Source organism: Leuresthes tenuis, unplaced genomic scaffold (assembly GCF_036924035.1).
Source record: "Leuresthes tenuis unplaced genomic scaffold, fLeuTen1.0.hap1 SCAF_22, whole genome shotgun sequence".
NCBI classification, from domain to species: Eukaryota; Metazoa; Chordata; class Actinopteri; order Atheriniformes; family Atherinopsidae; genus Leuresthes; species Leuresthes tenuis.
The window spans coordinates 4,755,918-4,771,674 of NW_027325376.1; the positions used below are offsets into that span (position 1 = coordinate 4,755,918).

General features: G+C 43.3%; 3 protein-coding genes across 3 annotated transcripts; 1 reads left to right on the forward strand and 2 right to left on the reverse strand.

Annotated features, from left to right (window-relative positions):
* Positions 1-175: 175 nt before the first annotated feature.
* On the reverse strand, positions 176-3,079 carry nedd8 (NEDD8 ubiquitin like modifier). The gene is made up of 4 exons (XM_072376250.1): positions 2,720-3,079; positions 2,576-2,623; positions 2,381-2,463; positions 176-593 (listed from the first exon to the last, which is right to left on the reverse strand). The coding sequence occupies exons 1-4, from the start codon at positions 2,735-2,737 to the stop codon at positions 500-502; spliced, it is 243 nt and encodes an 80-aa protein (XP_072232351.1). The 5' UTR covers positions 2,738-3,079; the 3' UTR covers positions 176-499.
* Positions 3,080-3,200: 121 nt separating this feature from the next.
* Positions 3,201-8,213, forward strand: gmpr2 (guanosine monophosphate reductase 2). The gene is made up of 10 exons (XM_072376315.1): positions 3,201-3,299; positions 3,712-3,863; positions 4,391-4,510; positions 4,706-4,789; positions 4,883-5,056; positions 5,133-5,214; positions 6,196-6,302; positions 6,936-6,978; positions 7,053-7,212; positions 7,308-8,213. Exons 2-10 carry the CDS (start codon positions 3,777-3,779, stop codon positions 7,495-7,497), a joined length of 1,047 nt encoding a protein of 348 aa, XP_072232416.1. The 5' UTR covers positions 3,201-3,299; positions 3,712-3,776; the 3' UTR covers positions 7,498-8,213.
* LOC140281815 (uncharacterized) lies at positions 8,201-10,317 on the reverse strand. Its single transcript, XM_072376314.1, has one exon. It carries the CDS (start codon positions 10,044-10,046, stop codon positions 8,553-8,555), a length of 1,494 nt encoding a protein of 497 aa, XP_072232415.1. The 5' UTR covers positions 10,047-10,317; the 3' UTR covers positions 8,201-8,552.
* Positions 10,318-15,757: the final 5,440 nt, after the last annotated feature.

Below are 15,757 nucleotides of genomic sequence, written 5' to 3' on the forward strand. Positions count from 1 at the left end.
AGATTGCTCTTAGCAAGCTAAATAAGCCGTGAACACGGCCAGTCTACCCACCAAGAGAGAGGAAAGGGAGCAGCGTGCTGCATGATTTGGTGCGAGCAGACGGTTTCCTGACAAAACTTTTGCTTATTTCTTTTCTCTTGCAGGTGAAGTTGAACATTTTGGGGAAATGCAGATGTTCTGCTGCAGAACCTTAACTTCTCTCATATCTATTGCGCACCTGCATTTGTGGCGACTGCAGCGGCAGCCTAAAGCCAAAGCTTTGGTAAAATCTGCACAACTTTTCTGCTCACGTGTTTAATATCGTGCCTTTGACGTGTTACAGTGTGGTTTTTACAGGCCAGACATTAAAGGCTAAACGGAGGTGGATGCCAAGGTAGAACCTGATAGAACTATGTTTACCAACGGCTCTGTGCTGCCTTCAGTGTCACCTGGTGATTCTACAACCGGTGGCTGTGTGTCTTCAGTGTTTAGTGAAGGCATCTTTTTGTTTTTTCTCTCTCTAGCAGAGCATGCGTCCTCCTCGCAGGGCAAGAACCAGGTGCAGAACAGAGCCTCCCTGGATCTTATAGTCTGCTGCTGTTTTCTCGTCATTCCTGAAAACAGAGGAAAGGAAAGCAGAGTTTTTTTAAAAGGCCACTGAAGCAAACCTTTTCTCTAAACTAGCTTAATGATAAGCCTCTTAGGTCTAAAAATGGACTTTCTGATACACAGCAGTCTATATTTGAATGATCCGATGTTGTCAAATAAAACAGAGCCTGAGCTTTCATTGAATTCCTTTTCCTTTAAAATAAAGATTAAAGCTTTATCTCCATTAGTTTTATGTTACAACTCTTAACTTTACTTCCTCAGCTTTCACATTTGAGCTGAATTCAAATATCCCGAACTAAGTAGAGACCACATTTAATTCAGTTGTACCACAACTTCAATAAGTTCTTGAATAAAAACGTCTTTACAGCATCATTTTTTGTTTAAAACCACCAATTAACAGACAGGATTACTGGCTTTGTGAGGTAACTTCAGGTTCAGCTCGTGGTTCCAGTATCATGAAGCTGGTTGAAGCCTCTTATCGGGTCGTATCACCATGGTGACTTACTCTGGAAACCTAACGTGCCCTGGAGCAGGGTAGGTTTCGAGATAAGAGCTCAACAACACGCATAAAAGCACCACCTCCAGACCAATTACTTCTCTTAGAAAATGAAAAAATAACATTGACATAATTGCACAAACAGTGAAAGAATCTCTGTCCTCCTCCTATCGGAGACAAAGACCGAATAAGCATCTTTATTCGAGCAGTTTCCACCAAAGGGAACGTTTATGTCGTCTAAAACAGGGACCGTTTACTCTAAAGCTTGTTCCCGCTGTCTTTTAAAGATTTAGAACAAACATTTATGACTCAATTCATCACTGACATACAAACCAGTTCTTTGCCTTTTTCTAATACTTTGTCTGGAGGCTCATTTTCATATTCACAAACATCTTATGACACAAGTGTTTTAAAAAGGAGTTAAAATCATCAAACAACTAAGAACTCATTTGTTCAGCATTTCAGAGCGTGGATGATAGAAAATTAACTTGCTTTTTCTTTATTTGGTGCAAAGAGCATTTAGAACAGCCAGTGTTAGATCTGACCGAAAAAGAGCGAAACTTCCTAAAACTCTTAAAAAATACATCAATTAAATAATATGCTCAAATTGCTGAGATCTGTGGGCTGCTGGGCTTGTTTTTCCTTCTCTTTTATCGACTTTCCTTCCTGCTTTGGCTGTAAAGTCTGCGCTGCTCGTCAGTCTGATAGAATCATGGACTCGGATCAGTCGACTCCATCCATTTTACACAGATAACCAGAGTCAGAAAACCCGGCAAACTTTCCACGTTAATAATGACGTCACTGCTCTGGTCCGTTGGTCTCCCAGCTTCCTTTCCTTTCTGTCCTTTTTAAATCTCCCTTCAGACACCAGCACCAGCCTTCCTAACTCTACCTTCTCCAGTTGCCCAAAACAAAGCCTCAACAGAAGCTTACAATCAGCATCTCCACTCCAGGAATTTCCTGTCATCCATCATGTCACGTTCCATCTTGATGTAGCATCCGAGTCTAAGCTGATTCTAAATCTTTGTATCTTTTTTTTTACCTCTCCTTATTGAACTAAACTGACTATTAACACCTTATACTGTTTATTTCTTATTGTATCGGGGACAATATTCATTCCGAGTTCATAAGACAAGGGGCCACATACTGCACCAGGATTAAGTGCATTATGTGGGATTTACTCTAAATAATCTACAACACATTTTATTGCTTTTGAACAACTATCAACAAAAGCAATTCGCAGCTGAGTTTCATCCAAACATCATTCTTAATTAGGAAAGTGCGTGTTGATCTTACATCTGTTTTCCGCTGTAGATCAACCTCTGTTGTTGGGGAGGGATCCCCTCTTTCTCCTCCACCCTTTCTTTAATTCGCTCCACCTGGATGGACATTTATTACAATAATGACACGATGCTCGGTGCTCAAACACGAAGTGAATACTGCGTCATTATGAGTAAAGCACAAATGCTGAAGTAAAACACCGTCATATACCTTATCTGTGGGCTCTATGTCAATCTCTATCTCCTTGCCCGTGAGCGTCTGTGATAAAGATACTTTGAAATTATTCATATCTGCGATAATAACTGTTATAATTGGCTGTTAAACAGTCTAGTGATTATGTTTGACATCCCTTACCTTCACTTTAATCAGCATCTTTGTAGACTTGATGAAACAAATGCCACTCAGGGGGGTTAAGTAATATTATTGTATGTTAGCTCACTCTCCTCTACGCTTTCAGTGGGATGAAAATAATCTTTCTGTTGGTATTGTGGTGGAGAACCTCGATATTTCTTCTTTTCCAGAAATTCTATTTCCGGTGTTTCTGGTCGGATCCTACCGCCTCCTTGACTGTGTCAGCGACGGTTCCGCTTAACTTGACCTCGGTGTAATTTACGACATTCAGAGTGACCAAACCTCATAATTTGGTCTAAAAACGTGTACCATTACCTCCAGAAGAGCATCAACACAAGCAAACCAAAACGTGTTCAGTGAGTACGTCAAACAATCATTTACGACATCAACGCGACGTGGCGTAAAAAGACCCTCCAGCGTTTGTAGTTTTTTACGGGGGACTTGCCATTAAGCTAACGCTCTTGAAAAACTACAAGGCGGCTGTCAGTTGGTGTCCGCCGCTGTAAAACTTCCCGCGCAAACAGTGGAAAGGAAGCCGAGGAGGCAGTGCGGCACAGATCAAATACATCATACTTTCCTAACGGTAAATGCTTTGTTTTACATGTGATAATCCATTGTTTGTAATGACTTCTTTACGCTTATACAAACTTCTTCAGTTCTTATAAAGTGGCTTCAACGAGAGTAATCTTGAATTTTGACATCGCGGCTGACGAAGCAACGCTGATCTTTTCTGTACTCTCGCGCATGTAGGCACCGTTAGCAGGCTAAATATACTTTTTTTTACATTTAAACAATATAGCTATTGTCATAAGTTGGGCTAGTTTTACCAAGCGAGAAGGGCGGTGGACTCTTTACTTTTCCCACCCCTTTTTTGTACCTTAAACCCAGTTGAACTGGGGTTTGGTTGCGTAATGTCTGCGTTAGTGTACATTATGAGGAGAGGAACACGGGAACATAACATCCATTGTGACACCTGATATCTATCTCTTTTGCAGAGCCAGATTCCTGGAAACTCTGCCTCAGTGCACTTTTTCCCCCTCTGTTACATCCTGTTTCCAAGATGCCTCGCATCGAGAATGACATCAAGCTGGACTTCAAGGATGTGCTGCTTCGGCCAAAGCGGAGCACTCTCAAGTCTCGGAGTGAGGTGGGAAATCCAGCTGTGGATTCTTTCCACATGAAACCCGACTCACCCAGAAGCAGATGTTGCCATGATGAAGCTGTCGTTGCACATATGGAACCGTGGACAAAACTGCTTAGTTAAAGATTGATAAATGCTGGATGAGTTAGTCAGACTGTGTGGTGTTGACTCTCAACAGCTCCAAAACTCAAACATTGATCCAGATCCTACCTACTTATTCAAGGGTTTCTTATTCCAACTTCCAGGGTTTACATACAATCTAAGAGCTCTCCAGGACTACCAAGAATTGTCCTGGTTCAGAGGGTCCAGCTGCATTTCCAGCTGCTCCTCAGTAGATAGGATGGACCCCCACAGCTGCTCTTATTGCCTCATAAGGGCCATGAACATGTCCTTTATTTTTACCCTGCAGTGTTCAATATTCCACCACTCATTACTAAGAGTGGAATAATTATTTATATATGTATAATAACGTCTTACTGATCTGATTCATGCACCTGTACGATACTCATTAGTTTTTTTCTCTTCTACTTCAGGTGGACCTGATAAGGAGCTTCACTTTCAGGAACTCAAAGGGCAGCTATCGCGGGATCCCCATCGTCGCTGCCAACATGGACACCGTAGGAACGTTTGAGATGGCCCTGGCTCTGCATCAGGTAGGCTGTGGCCTCGTCAGCTGGTTGTTAAGGTAGTCCAAATGTAGTCTGAGGTGTCAGCACTGTTATCCTTTCTAAGCTCTTTATTACGCAGCAGGCAACGCGAGGACAGACTCCACTAACTGTTGTCTTCTGTTGGCTGTTCTCTCCAGCCCACGTGACTTAGGTTGAAACTAACTCTGTTTTTTCTGCTAGTTCACGCTCTTCACCACAATCCACAAACATTACAGCGTAGACGAGTGGATACAGTTTGCGACAAAGCATCCTGAATGCCTGGAGGTACTTCAAAATGCTCATTATTCGTGATTTAATGCCTTTATTAGCGGTGGAGTTTTCTGATAGCACTTTCCCTCCTCTTTGTGTTTCCGTTAGAGTTTAGCTGTCAGCACGGGGACCGGAGACGGAGACTTTGAGAAGATCTCAGCCATCGTGGCGGCAGTGCCACAGCTGAAGTACATCTGTGTGGATGTGGCGAATGGCTACTCTGAGCACTTTGTCCACTTTGTCAAAGACGTCAGGGAGAAGTTCCCTTCACACACTATAATGGTAAGTAAAGTCCCGGTGGAGCCTTTAAACTGCAGTTTGTGTTTCTGGAATAAAAATGCAAAGGAAAACCTCTCAGGCAGGAAACGTGGTGACAGGAGAGATGGTGGAAGAGCTGATCCTCGCAGGCGCTGACATCATCAAAGTCGGCATCGGACCAGGTGATTAAACCATCTCAATTTTATCCTTGACCTGTTTCACACTCAGGAGGAAGTCTGAACACTTTGGTCCAGACAAGCCCATCAAAGCGGGAGACTTTCTGACCGATATTTGCTCTCCAGATGTGCCGGAGGCTGCTTATCGCGTTGATATGCGACGGTCCGTGTGCGCTATAGCAGGGACCGAACTGAAAGCAGCGCACAGTCCAGCAGAAACTCTCACCAACACACACGTGCACGTGCAGACACTCGTGTTCTCACATTTCCCAGTAGTATGGTGACACTTTTATATATATATCTTATTCAATTTTGCTGTATTTTATTGCGTTTACTGTTATTTTATTGTTTTATTGTTTTGTCCTTATTCTTTTCTTTATTTATTATCTGCTGTAAAGCACCAAAGTGCTTTAAAAGTGCTTTTTAAAGTGCTTTACAGCAATTTAAAAATACCGAAATGGATTGTTGTAAAGCGCTGTATAAATAAATTACATTTACATTTACACATGCCGCCACTCTGGAGCATCTCCAGAACGTTTCCGGACTCCAGTGCATGTGTGACTATAACTTTAACCCTGTGACATAAACACATTCAGGGCTCTGGACACATTTGCTGAGTGAAATCTTCTAACTGCAGATCGCAGCTTTTGCAGCTGAGATGTTATTCTAATCTTTCTGCCATTCAGAATGAATAAAAGTTGCATACTTTGCTGTATCTATAGCAACAGGCATTCATATTTGTTATGTTTATGTATTTAGCAGACGCTTTTATCCAAAGCGACTTACAGATAGGGTGGGGGTCTTGCCTAAGGACCCCTACTGGAGACAGAACCTTTCATGCAGGGGATATGAACCCAGATCTCCCACATGAAAGGTGGCAATCGTACCACATACTATCCAGTCCTCTATATTTGCCCCACACACGGAGGAAGTATTTTCCTATTGACTCGTGAGACTCACAGTCCTCCCTTCACTCTTCTTCCTCAGGCTCTGTTTGCACCACCAGGAAGAAGACGGGGGTGGGCTACCCTCAGCTCAGCGCTGTCATTGAGTGTGCAGATGCAGCCCATGGCCTGGGTGGCCACATCATCTCTGTGAGTGTCCTGAATCATAAAGTTACATTCAGGCAGCAGACGCAGTTTGGCCTCAGAGGTGGACCAAAGGAATCAGTATCAGGGATTCACAGAGAGTCTTGTGTCCTTTTTTAACCTGAATAAGCCTCAAATTTTCTCTGTGAGGAACTGAAAAGCTTCTTTATCGTGTTCACAGTTAGCATGTTGTTCAATCTTAGCATTAGCTCCCTCGTTGTGCTCAGTCGTCTGAGGGCTGCACATCTTTATCTCTGCGAAGTGTAGCACATTTTTACGTTTTTCAGGACATATGCAGCATTCTGCTGCTGCTGGTACAGTAAACAAGTAGAACTGAGAGCAAATTCCAGCTTTGCGGTGTGAAATAACTTTGCATCGCAGCTTTTCTCTCACAGATGTATGAATCTGGATCAGAATACTCTGGCGTCTGTATTTTGCCGCTCTTGGATTTTTCTTTGCGTGAAAATGATCGAAATTGTAAAGCAAATGAAACGTCACCTGGTTTTCTGTTTTCTTGAGCTGATTATAAACCAGATGTTGACTCCAGCTTCATGCAATTTCAATAGAAGTTCAACTATTCCTTTAAATTCCTCTCGTGCCAAACATGGGGTCACAGTCTCTTCCATCTCTATCACACAGGATGGTGGGTGTACCTGCCCAGGAGACGTCTCAAAGGCTTTTGGTAAGTTGAACTGTTTTCATAATTGAGCAACCGCTGTTATCTCTGGTAAAAAACGCGTCCCGTGTGACCCTCAGGGGCCGGAGCGGACTTCGTGATGCTGGGCGGGATGCTGGCTGGACACTCGGAGAGCAGCGGGGAGGTCATCGAGAAAAACGGCAAGAAATACAAGCTGTTTTACGGAATGAGCTCCGACACGGCGATGAAGAAGCACGCGGGAGGCGTGGCCGAATACAGGTTTGCTTCTGTCGCTTTTAAAAACATCCAGGAGTAGATGAGTGTCTGTTTTTCCACGAGGGGAAACTCTTTGCCTTGTGTGCTGACGCCTGCAGAGCGTCGGAGGGGAAGACGGTGGAGGTCCCTTACAAAGGGCCGGTGGACGAGACCATACGAGACATCCTGGGGGGGGTTCGCTCCACCTGCACCTACGTTGGAGCCGGCAAGCTGAAGGAGCTGAGCCGCAGGACGACTTTCATCAGAGTCACCCAGCAGCTCAACACCGTCTTTGGCAACGACAGCTGAACCTCCACCGTGCCTCACATCGAACATCTGCAACACTGCCTCCCTGACCTCCAGATGCTGCCAGTGCGTTAATAATGTCAGAAAACACACTGATAGATATCCCAGCTCTTAGATACTGTCCTTTTTATCCTCTTTTAATCCAGGTTCTCATTATTTAGACTTCTGTAAAGAATCTTTGAAGTATTCCAGGGGATAAGGCTGCGAAAACATCTGTCCCCAACCTGTAAAACCAGAACAGATGTCTTAAATTATTTATAATTCCTAAATCTATATGCAAAAGAATATCTATCTATTTTTAAAAAGAATCTATCATTCCATCCCCCACGTTTTGCACTTTAATGCGTTCCAGTTTCTGAGTCTGTTAGCTTATATGTTCAGAGGCTACAGTGTCGAACCGTGGGACCACAAGCAGTATGCTGGGGTGAGGAGCTGGATTAGAAGCAGAGGTGTCATTCAGCTTCAGTATATCTGCAGTTTTTTGTCTTCTGTGGTACTAGCTGCTCCTGATACACACCAAAGTTTGTGGGGCTTTATATAAACTGCTCCATCAGCAGTGGACATGACTTAATCTCACACATTTGATTGAATTACCATTTCAAGCTGTTCTCATGTTATCTGTTTAAAGAAAGTAAAGAAAAGAGTTTCTATGTTGCCAAAACACACAAAAAATGTTGTTTTCATTTTGCTTCAATTCAATAAAACATTCCACATCTTAATGTTTTAGTGGCTTTAATGTTGATTAAATCCCTTACAGCGTTCCTATGAAATAAAATGCATACATTGCTATGAAAACTCAGGGCTAAATCAGGCTCCTAACTACCAACAGATGGAGACAAACACTTGAATATATGATAGAATATATCACAGGCATTAAAAGCAAATCTCAAAACAAAATGAATCCCAAAAAGATGAATTCAGCCGAGGATATTTAACTGACATCAGTGTAAAATGTGTAGTTTTAACATTGAACTCACATCCCAAGATTAACCCTTTTTATTAGTCTAAATGCATCAATCAGTTAGATGTTTGCTCAGTTATTAGCAGAATCTTAACAGTTAACGAAGTTCACAAACCAGCTCTGTGGTGAATGGGCCAGGAAACATTTTTTTACAATATTTGCAAAATGACTGTGAAGAGGAATTAAATCTTCCACATGAACACAGCCACTGCTGCTGGGTGCTGTTCTGAACATTTTCCTTCCCCAGACGGACAAAAGGGACCAGGTCCCAGTTGTTGAGGCTCATCTCCAGTGTGATCATTTCTTCCCTCTGGTACTGTCCGGTTCTGCTGAAGAAGGACAGCGTGGAAGCAGTAAAGTTCCAAAACACCTCCACTGTTTCAGGTATTGGTGCATCCTCATCTCCATCCTCCCCCTGATGTGAGAGTAATGAAGAGGAAACCCTGCATTGGCCAGTTTTCTGCACTCTCAAACCCTCTGAACTGGATGATGCATCGGTACTGACATCATCCACCATCATGGCACAGCTGAGGCGGTTATCTTCACAGTGCAGCCCGTAGACGGGTCCATTCTGGAGGTTCGTTGCAGACTTCTTATCGCACAGTCCAACCATCCAGTCAGACTCTTTGGTGAGACTGACCGTCCACCTCTGAAAGTTAGGAGTTGACTCGTCACCACCTATTAGAAGAGTGGCGGAGCATTGTCCCAGCCAGCTGTTGTAGAACACCTTCCTCTTGTCTTTGGACAGTGACATGCTGGGAGCAGCGGTCTGTGGTTCAAAGATCAGGTCTGAACCAGTGGCACCGAGCTCCTGGTGGTTTTCAGGGTCAACCAGGGTCAGCAACGATCCCAAGAAGTGGGACGCTTGCTTCAGCATCTTCTCACCACTCTGTCTTATCTCCTCCACCAGTTTGTCACGATCGTTTCCCGGCTCCAGCCCTCTTCTCAGATCCACAGCTTTGGCCTTCTCCAAATCCTGATGCACCTGAGAATACAGCTGCAGGAATCTGAAGGCGTCCTTCTCGCTCTGGGCTGCCTGCATGCTGCTCTTGCTGGTTCTGATGGACACCATACGAGCAGAGACTGAACTCTGGACACTGGTCAGAGAAATATCTCGCAGCTTAGTCACTGCCTCGAGGAGACGCACACTACAGCGACCCACCTTTTCTCTTTCCTTCTTCTCCCACTTCTCCAGACCCACATTCTCATCATCAGTTTTCTCCTGTAAGGCCTGCTGCTCGGCTCTGAGTTTCTCCATGAGCTCCCTGTGGGCTGTGGGGAAAGTCTTCATATTGTGCAGGCGGTGCTGGTCTTCGATGGCGCAGGAAACGCACACACAGGTCATGTCATCCAGGCAGTAGTACTCCAGGAGTTTTCCATGCTGAGGACACTTAGTGTTGCCATCTAAAGCCATGGGTTCAGTCAGAGGATGAGTCTGCAGTAACACAGGGGTGGTCAGGTGGGCCTGAAGGTGCTGGACGCACATGGAGATCTCACATTTCATGCAGGTCTTCCGAGCTGGTTTCCTGTCCTCGTCTGAGCACATGTCGCAGAGAATAGTTTGAGGAGCCGTTTGCATGTTGTCAGACATGTTTTCAAAAGCAGGAAGTAGTCCAGGTTAGAGTTACTGGAATAAAGAGTTCTTTTTGATCCAATTTTGTCAGAAAACTAAATATGAAATCAAATTTGCTGAATTTTCAGACTAATTTTGTTTTTGGTCTCCGTCTCTCGTGTGCCGCAGCAGCAATGCACAACAGTTTCGATTTCCTGAATATATTGGCACTATGAAACGTTGATGGGGTGGAGTCAGGCAGTTCCTGCAGCCAGCCAAGTTTCATTTCTCACGACACAAACAAGCACCACCCTGTAAGGAGCTCGTCAAAACACTGATTTGCTGAGAAGACTTTTGAGAAAAGAATCCTCTGTATTGACTTCTGTCACTAAAGTCAGAGTTAAGCTTCCCACAGGAGCATTTTACCTGCTTCTGGCATTGTTGCTGAAATGATGCAACAAGCCCAGTTGTAACAATAATTGGTGCCTGCTGACCTGATTTACATTATATAATCTGCACTCAACACAAAACCATTAGTAACAGGTCTATAAAGACTTTTAACCTCATGCTACACAATCAAAGACTTCTCAAAGCCTCAGACAAGTTAGTAAAAATTCAAACACATCACAGGTCACAAGCGCTGCTTTCAAGCAGCTCCCACCCTCTTAATGTCCCCATCTCCAAAGAATCTGCTTTTTTTTAGCCAGCCAAAAGGCAGATCAGACAGCCTGAATGTTCTACATGAACTATTCGGAGGTACAAGCATCAAACTAAGTCTGACGACTTGGGGGACGGGGCTTTGTCAAGTCATAGGAAAGGCTGGTGCCAGCTTTGCCATGTCTCTTTCTAAATTCACTTGAAAATATCTGAAATAAGCCGAAACTGAGTTGCTTATTAAGGCTGTTATCTGTTTCAACAAGCATAAAATACACAGTTTGTCCTGTACAGCAGAATCTGTCACAGCCCCGTCTCCTCCACCCCGCTGCTTCATGCACAAAGTTGACAGCTGGTCAGTGAGACAAACGCAATAACACGATTAACAGAGTCTCTGCAGCTAGTTTTCTAACAACGCGGAGGATTTGATGGATGGATTGTGGAGAACTACAGCAAAGAGTGAGTTAAAGAACTGGATTCGGCTGCAAATGAGCGTATTTTAAAGGCTGTTTGCTGCAGGAACAGACTGGATGCAGATTTAGTGAGTCCCAGAGAACTGTTAAAAAAAAGCAGCTCCACTGTTGAGGACTGCTGTAGAGACTAGACTGAAAACTGAGCTAAAGGTCGCTTTTTGACGTTAGCTTGTAGCCTGTTTTTGCAGACTGAAATATACAGTAAAATATATCCAATGCTGGTTTGTAGCTCTACTGTTTTTCCACAATCATTCAGGGAAGATGGTGCAATTTGTGCTCCAGTATGTTGATCTTAAAAAGTTTACTTTTTATGTTGCAAATTTAGATTTTTTAGGATATTTCACACATATGTATTTATAAGGACTTGGTTGCTTGTTTCAGTCAAAAGATCTGACGTCACTCTTTAGCACAAGTGAGGCTAAAATGACAGATGTGACGTATTTGAGCAATGAAGTCAATACATTTCCAACTGGTTTGCCTCAAAGTCACAATTAAAGAGTGGATGTAACCCGAAGTAAAGCATCCAGAGACCTGTTCATTTTTTCAAATTAGCTTCCTTCACCAGCAGTGGACATGACTTAATCTCACACATTGATTGAATTACCATTTCAAGCTGTTCTCATGTTATCTGTTTAAAGAAAGTAAAGAAAAGAGTTTCTATGTTGCCAAAACACACAAAAAATGTTGTTTTCATTTTGCTTCAATTCAATAAAACATTCCACATCTTAATGTTTTAGTGGCTTTATTGTTGATTAAATCCCTTACAGCGTTCTTATGAAATAAAATGCATACATTGCTATGAAAACTCAGGGCTAAATCAGGCTCCTAACTACCAACAGATGGAGACAAACACTTGAATATATGATAGAATATATCACAGGCATTAAAAGCAAATCTCAAAACAAAATGAATCCCAAAAAGATGAATTCAGCCGAGGATATTTAACTGACGTCAGTGTAAAATGTGTAGTTTTAACATTGAACTCACATCCCAAGATTAACCCTTTTTATTAGTCTAAATGCATCAATCAGTTAGATGTTTGCTCAGTTATTAGCAGAATCTTAACAGTTAACGAAGTTCACAAACCAGCTCTGTGGTGAATGGGCCAGGAAACATTTTTCCACAATTTTTGCAAAATGACTGTGAAGAGGAATTAAATCTTCCACATGAACACAGCCACTGCTGCTGGGTGCTGTTCTGAACATTTTCCTTCCCCAGACGGACAAAAGGGACCAGGTCCCAGTTGTTGAGGCAAGTTTGTACAATGGTTTATTCACATTTTACAAACCATCCCAACGTAAAAACTCATTAAAGTTGTGCATGCAATCTGATCCGAAAGTAAATTGGTTCAATTTAAATTATTTTGTTGTAATTCGTCTGGTATTTTAACCATATAATCAGAAAAACAGGACATAGATATCCTATTTTATACATTAGCCCTGTTATGGGGGTATAATAAACTGAATTGCTGTAGATGTGACAGGTTTTATAATATAAATAGTTTATATTAGTGATTTTTAATGTACATTTCTATGGGGGGAAATTGTCACATATTTTTGTTCCATTTGAAGGTATAAATTCCAAACCAAAACTGAATAAGGTAAAATTACCATCTTTTAACTTCTAATTAACAAATAATTAGTTAATACTTTTTTAAAAAAGGTTAAATATTTATGAGAATCGTTATTTGTCAAAATAACCTAAACCGCGCATCACTCGTAGAGAGCTAGCTAAACTTTCCAACTGATGTTAGCGCGAAATGCTAACAGACCAACGGCTGCGGGAAAGTCGCTGAATCAATAAAGGAAGGTAATCAATATTTAGTAACGCTGGTGTTGTGGAAGTGTAGTCTAGTGTAGTCTCTACGGGCTCAATTTGATTTGTTAGGAGGATCACAAAAATGAGAATAAGTTACATAAGACAATGTTGGAGATTAACTAGCAAGATTTCGTGAAGCAAATTAGTTTTAGCCCACGTTCACCCTTTTATTGATTTCGTGTCGATTAATCCATGTTTTAATTGTTATTAAATTATTTATTTGTCATCTTCCACCATCAAAGATACTGGATTTTACACATTCTCCATTATTGAGGTGACTTTCATATATATGCGGTGACTGGTGTTGTAAATTATTCAGTATTTCAGGAGGTCAGTAGAGTTTTAGCTGTGGTGTAGCATATAACCCAATATATTATATATTAAGTATATTATATAATAATAGATAAACCTCAAACGGTTTTGCATTGAATGCTCCTGAATGCATCAGTAGCCTGGGCATTTTTGAAGAAATATTAGCTATTCAATTTCTTATCAAAAGGAGAAAACATAAAACAATGTGAATGTGTGCTATTTGGTTGAGGAGACAGTTCATGACTACTTTACTTTGAGAGGAATTAGTCACACAGAGTCGAGACATTCAGAGAAATGCACAAAATATAAAAAAAGAGTCAAAACAACCTTAAAGATGCAACCACAGCGACACTAAACTGCTACCAAAACAGGCAAATCTACCATGATTAAAACACAACATGACAACAAAGACTCTCTTAATATGACCACTGTGAAAAATGTGAAACAACCAAAAAAATTGCATAACAACTAACTCAAAACTCAAAACAACCACGGAGAGTTGGGCAAAAAAATGCTAAGACACCATAAACAACAATGAAGAGACTCAAAACAACCAGAAATGACCTGAAAATGACCTCATGGAGAGACAAAAATCCCACAAAGAGAGAGAAAAGGTAACAAAGACACCCAAAAATGAACATAGAAGCAAACAAATAAGAGCCTCCAGATGCTTTCCATGAGTTGGAAGCTGATAAATACTTTTGGAAATACTTTATTCTGTTTTATTCCTCTCTTTGTTTGAAGGGAGGCCCACAGTCCCTGTGTCTTCTGACAGTGACACTCATGAACTCAGTCCGATAAAACAGAGTAGACTCTGCTAAGTCTGATCTGAATGTTTGTGACAGAATACAATAATAAACTGTAGCATTGTTATAAACTTTTATTTTTGTGTGCTCTTTCCTGAAGCTGTTCCCACTGAAATGAGGCAGTTTGCTGATGGAGGGCCTCCCGGGCCCACACAAACGACACCTTCATCAGACATCAGAACTGCCCCCATGACCCCAAACAGCCTCGTGTGTCTCCCCCTGGTCTCTGAGAGTAAGAAGCTCATGTGGGTGCGCTCAGACCAGATCGACCTGCAGCTGAACGATGCAGCAGAGCTGGACAAGGCCTTCGACAGGTTTCCATATCTGACACACAGGCAGACCGCTGCACTGGCGCAGCGCTGCTCCCTGCACCCAGACCAGGTGAGGGTGTGGTTCATGGCCCAAAGGCTGCGCTATGGTATCAGCTGGGAGTACAATGACATCCGTGAGGTGTGGAGCAAGTTCAAAACCAGTCAGGGAGGGGCTGCGGGAGCTGAAGAGCTAGAAAATGGGATGGAGGGAGACAAGAAGAAGAAGGAGAAGGAAAATATGATAGAGTGTGGTGGGAAGAAGGCAGGAGACGGGCAAAAGAGTGCACAAGAGGGAAAAACCATAGGGCAAAACGTAGCAGTCACTGAGCAGCTGGAGGAGCTGTGGATGAAGAAAGAGGCGAATCGAAGCGTGGAAGAAGACAAAACTGACGCTCCAAAAAGGCAGAAAAGGATGGCAGTGATGGACAAGATGGGAAAGAAGAAAATGAAGCACGATAATGAAGGTGTCACCGAGAGGGCAACAGAAGTGGAAGCAAAGAGTGAGAAAGACAAGGGGCAAAAGTCAGAGGGCGCGTCTTGCACCGGGAAAAAGAAGAACGGAAAGAAAAGACTCATTTGCATCCAACCGAAGCCAGCCAACAGGAGCGATGTGGTGCCTCTGGGTGCCGAGTCTCTGCTCTTTCTCCAGCCTCAAACCCAAACATTTAATGCAGTTCCTCTGGCTGACCACAAGGTGGAGCTGCTGGGCCGCGCTGATGTTCCCTGCTGCAGCCCAGATGTTCCCTGCTGCAGCCCAGATGTTCTCACGACCCCTGTGAGCGGCGGCTTTCAGGGGGGAACACAAGCGCTGTCGGGGCTGGTGGGAGATCTGCTCATGGACGCCACAAACCACAGCGTTTTGGTCACTGATGTGCGCAAATTTAAAGAGCTCACAGAAGCCAACAGCAGCCTCTTCGTTGGCGCCGATCAACCCACCGTTGCTCAACAGCAGAGCTCCGGGGCTGAAGACGCAGCTCCGCGCCGGTTCCGCTGCAACGCAAAGACGCACTCCCAGCTGACGATGTTGAGGATGGCGTTCCTGCGCTGCCAGTATCCAGACAGTGAGCATTACAGGCGGCTGGCGGCAGTGATTGGCGTCCCTCGCCATGTTTTGGTCCAGTGGTACGGCGACATGCGCTACTACATCAAGAGATCAATGCCTCGCTGGATGAACAAGGAGCAGCACAGGCACGTGCTGGCGAGCGTCCGGTATCGGCAGTACATGAGCACGCTGGCAAAGGAGCAGCAAAGGCCAAGTGATGGCGCCGAAGCTGGAGGGGAAAGAAAGCTCGACGGCGTCGCTTCGCTAGAGTAGATATGACTCCGAGTCCTCTGTTCAGAAAAGGCGGCCGCTTTACGGCCGCTTCACATGTTTG

Excerpts from the sequence above, each read along its gene's own strand:
- gmpr2 (XM_072376315.1), top strand. The coding sequence starts at position 3,777 with ATGCCTCGCATCGAGAATGACATCAAGCTGGACTTCAAGGATGTGCTG. Across the intron at positions 3,864-4,390 it reads CTCTCAAGTCTCGGAGTGAG|GTGGACCTGATAAGGAGCTT; the intron begins GTGGGAAATCCA and ends CTTCTACTTCAG. Across the intron at positions 5,215-6,195 it reads CAAAGTCGGCATCGGACCAG|GCTCTGTTTGCACCACCAGG; the intron begins GTGATTAAACCA and ends CTTCTTCCTCAG.
- nedd8 (XM_072376250.1), bottom strand. Across the intron at positions 2,464-2,575 it reads ACATAGAGCCCACAGATAAG|GTGGAGCGAATTAAAGAAAG; the intron begins GTATATGACGGT and ends ATGTCCATCCAG. Across the intron at positions 594-2,380 it reads ATCTACAGCGGAAAACAGAT|GAATGACGAGAAAACAGCAG; the intron begins GTAAGATCAACA and ends CTCTGTTTTCAG.
- LOC140281815 (XM_072376314.1), bottom strand. The coding sequence starts at position 10,046 with ATGTCTGACAACATGCAAACGGCTCCTCAAACTATTCTCTGCGACATG.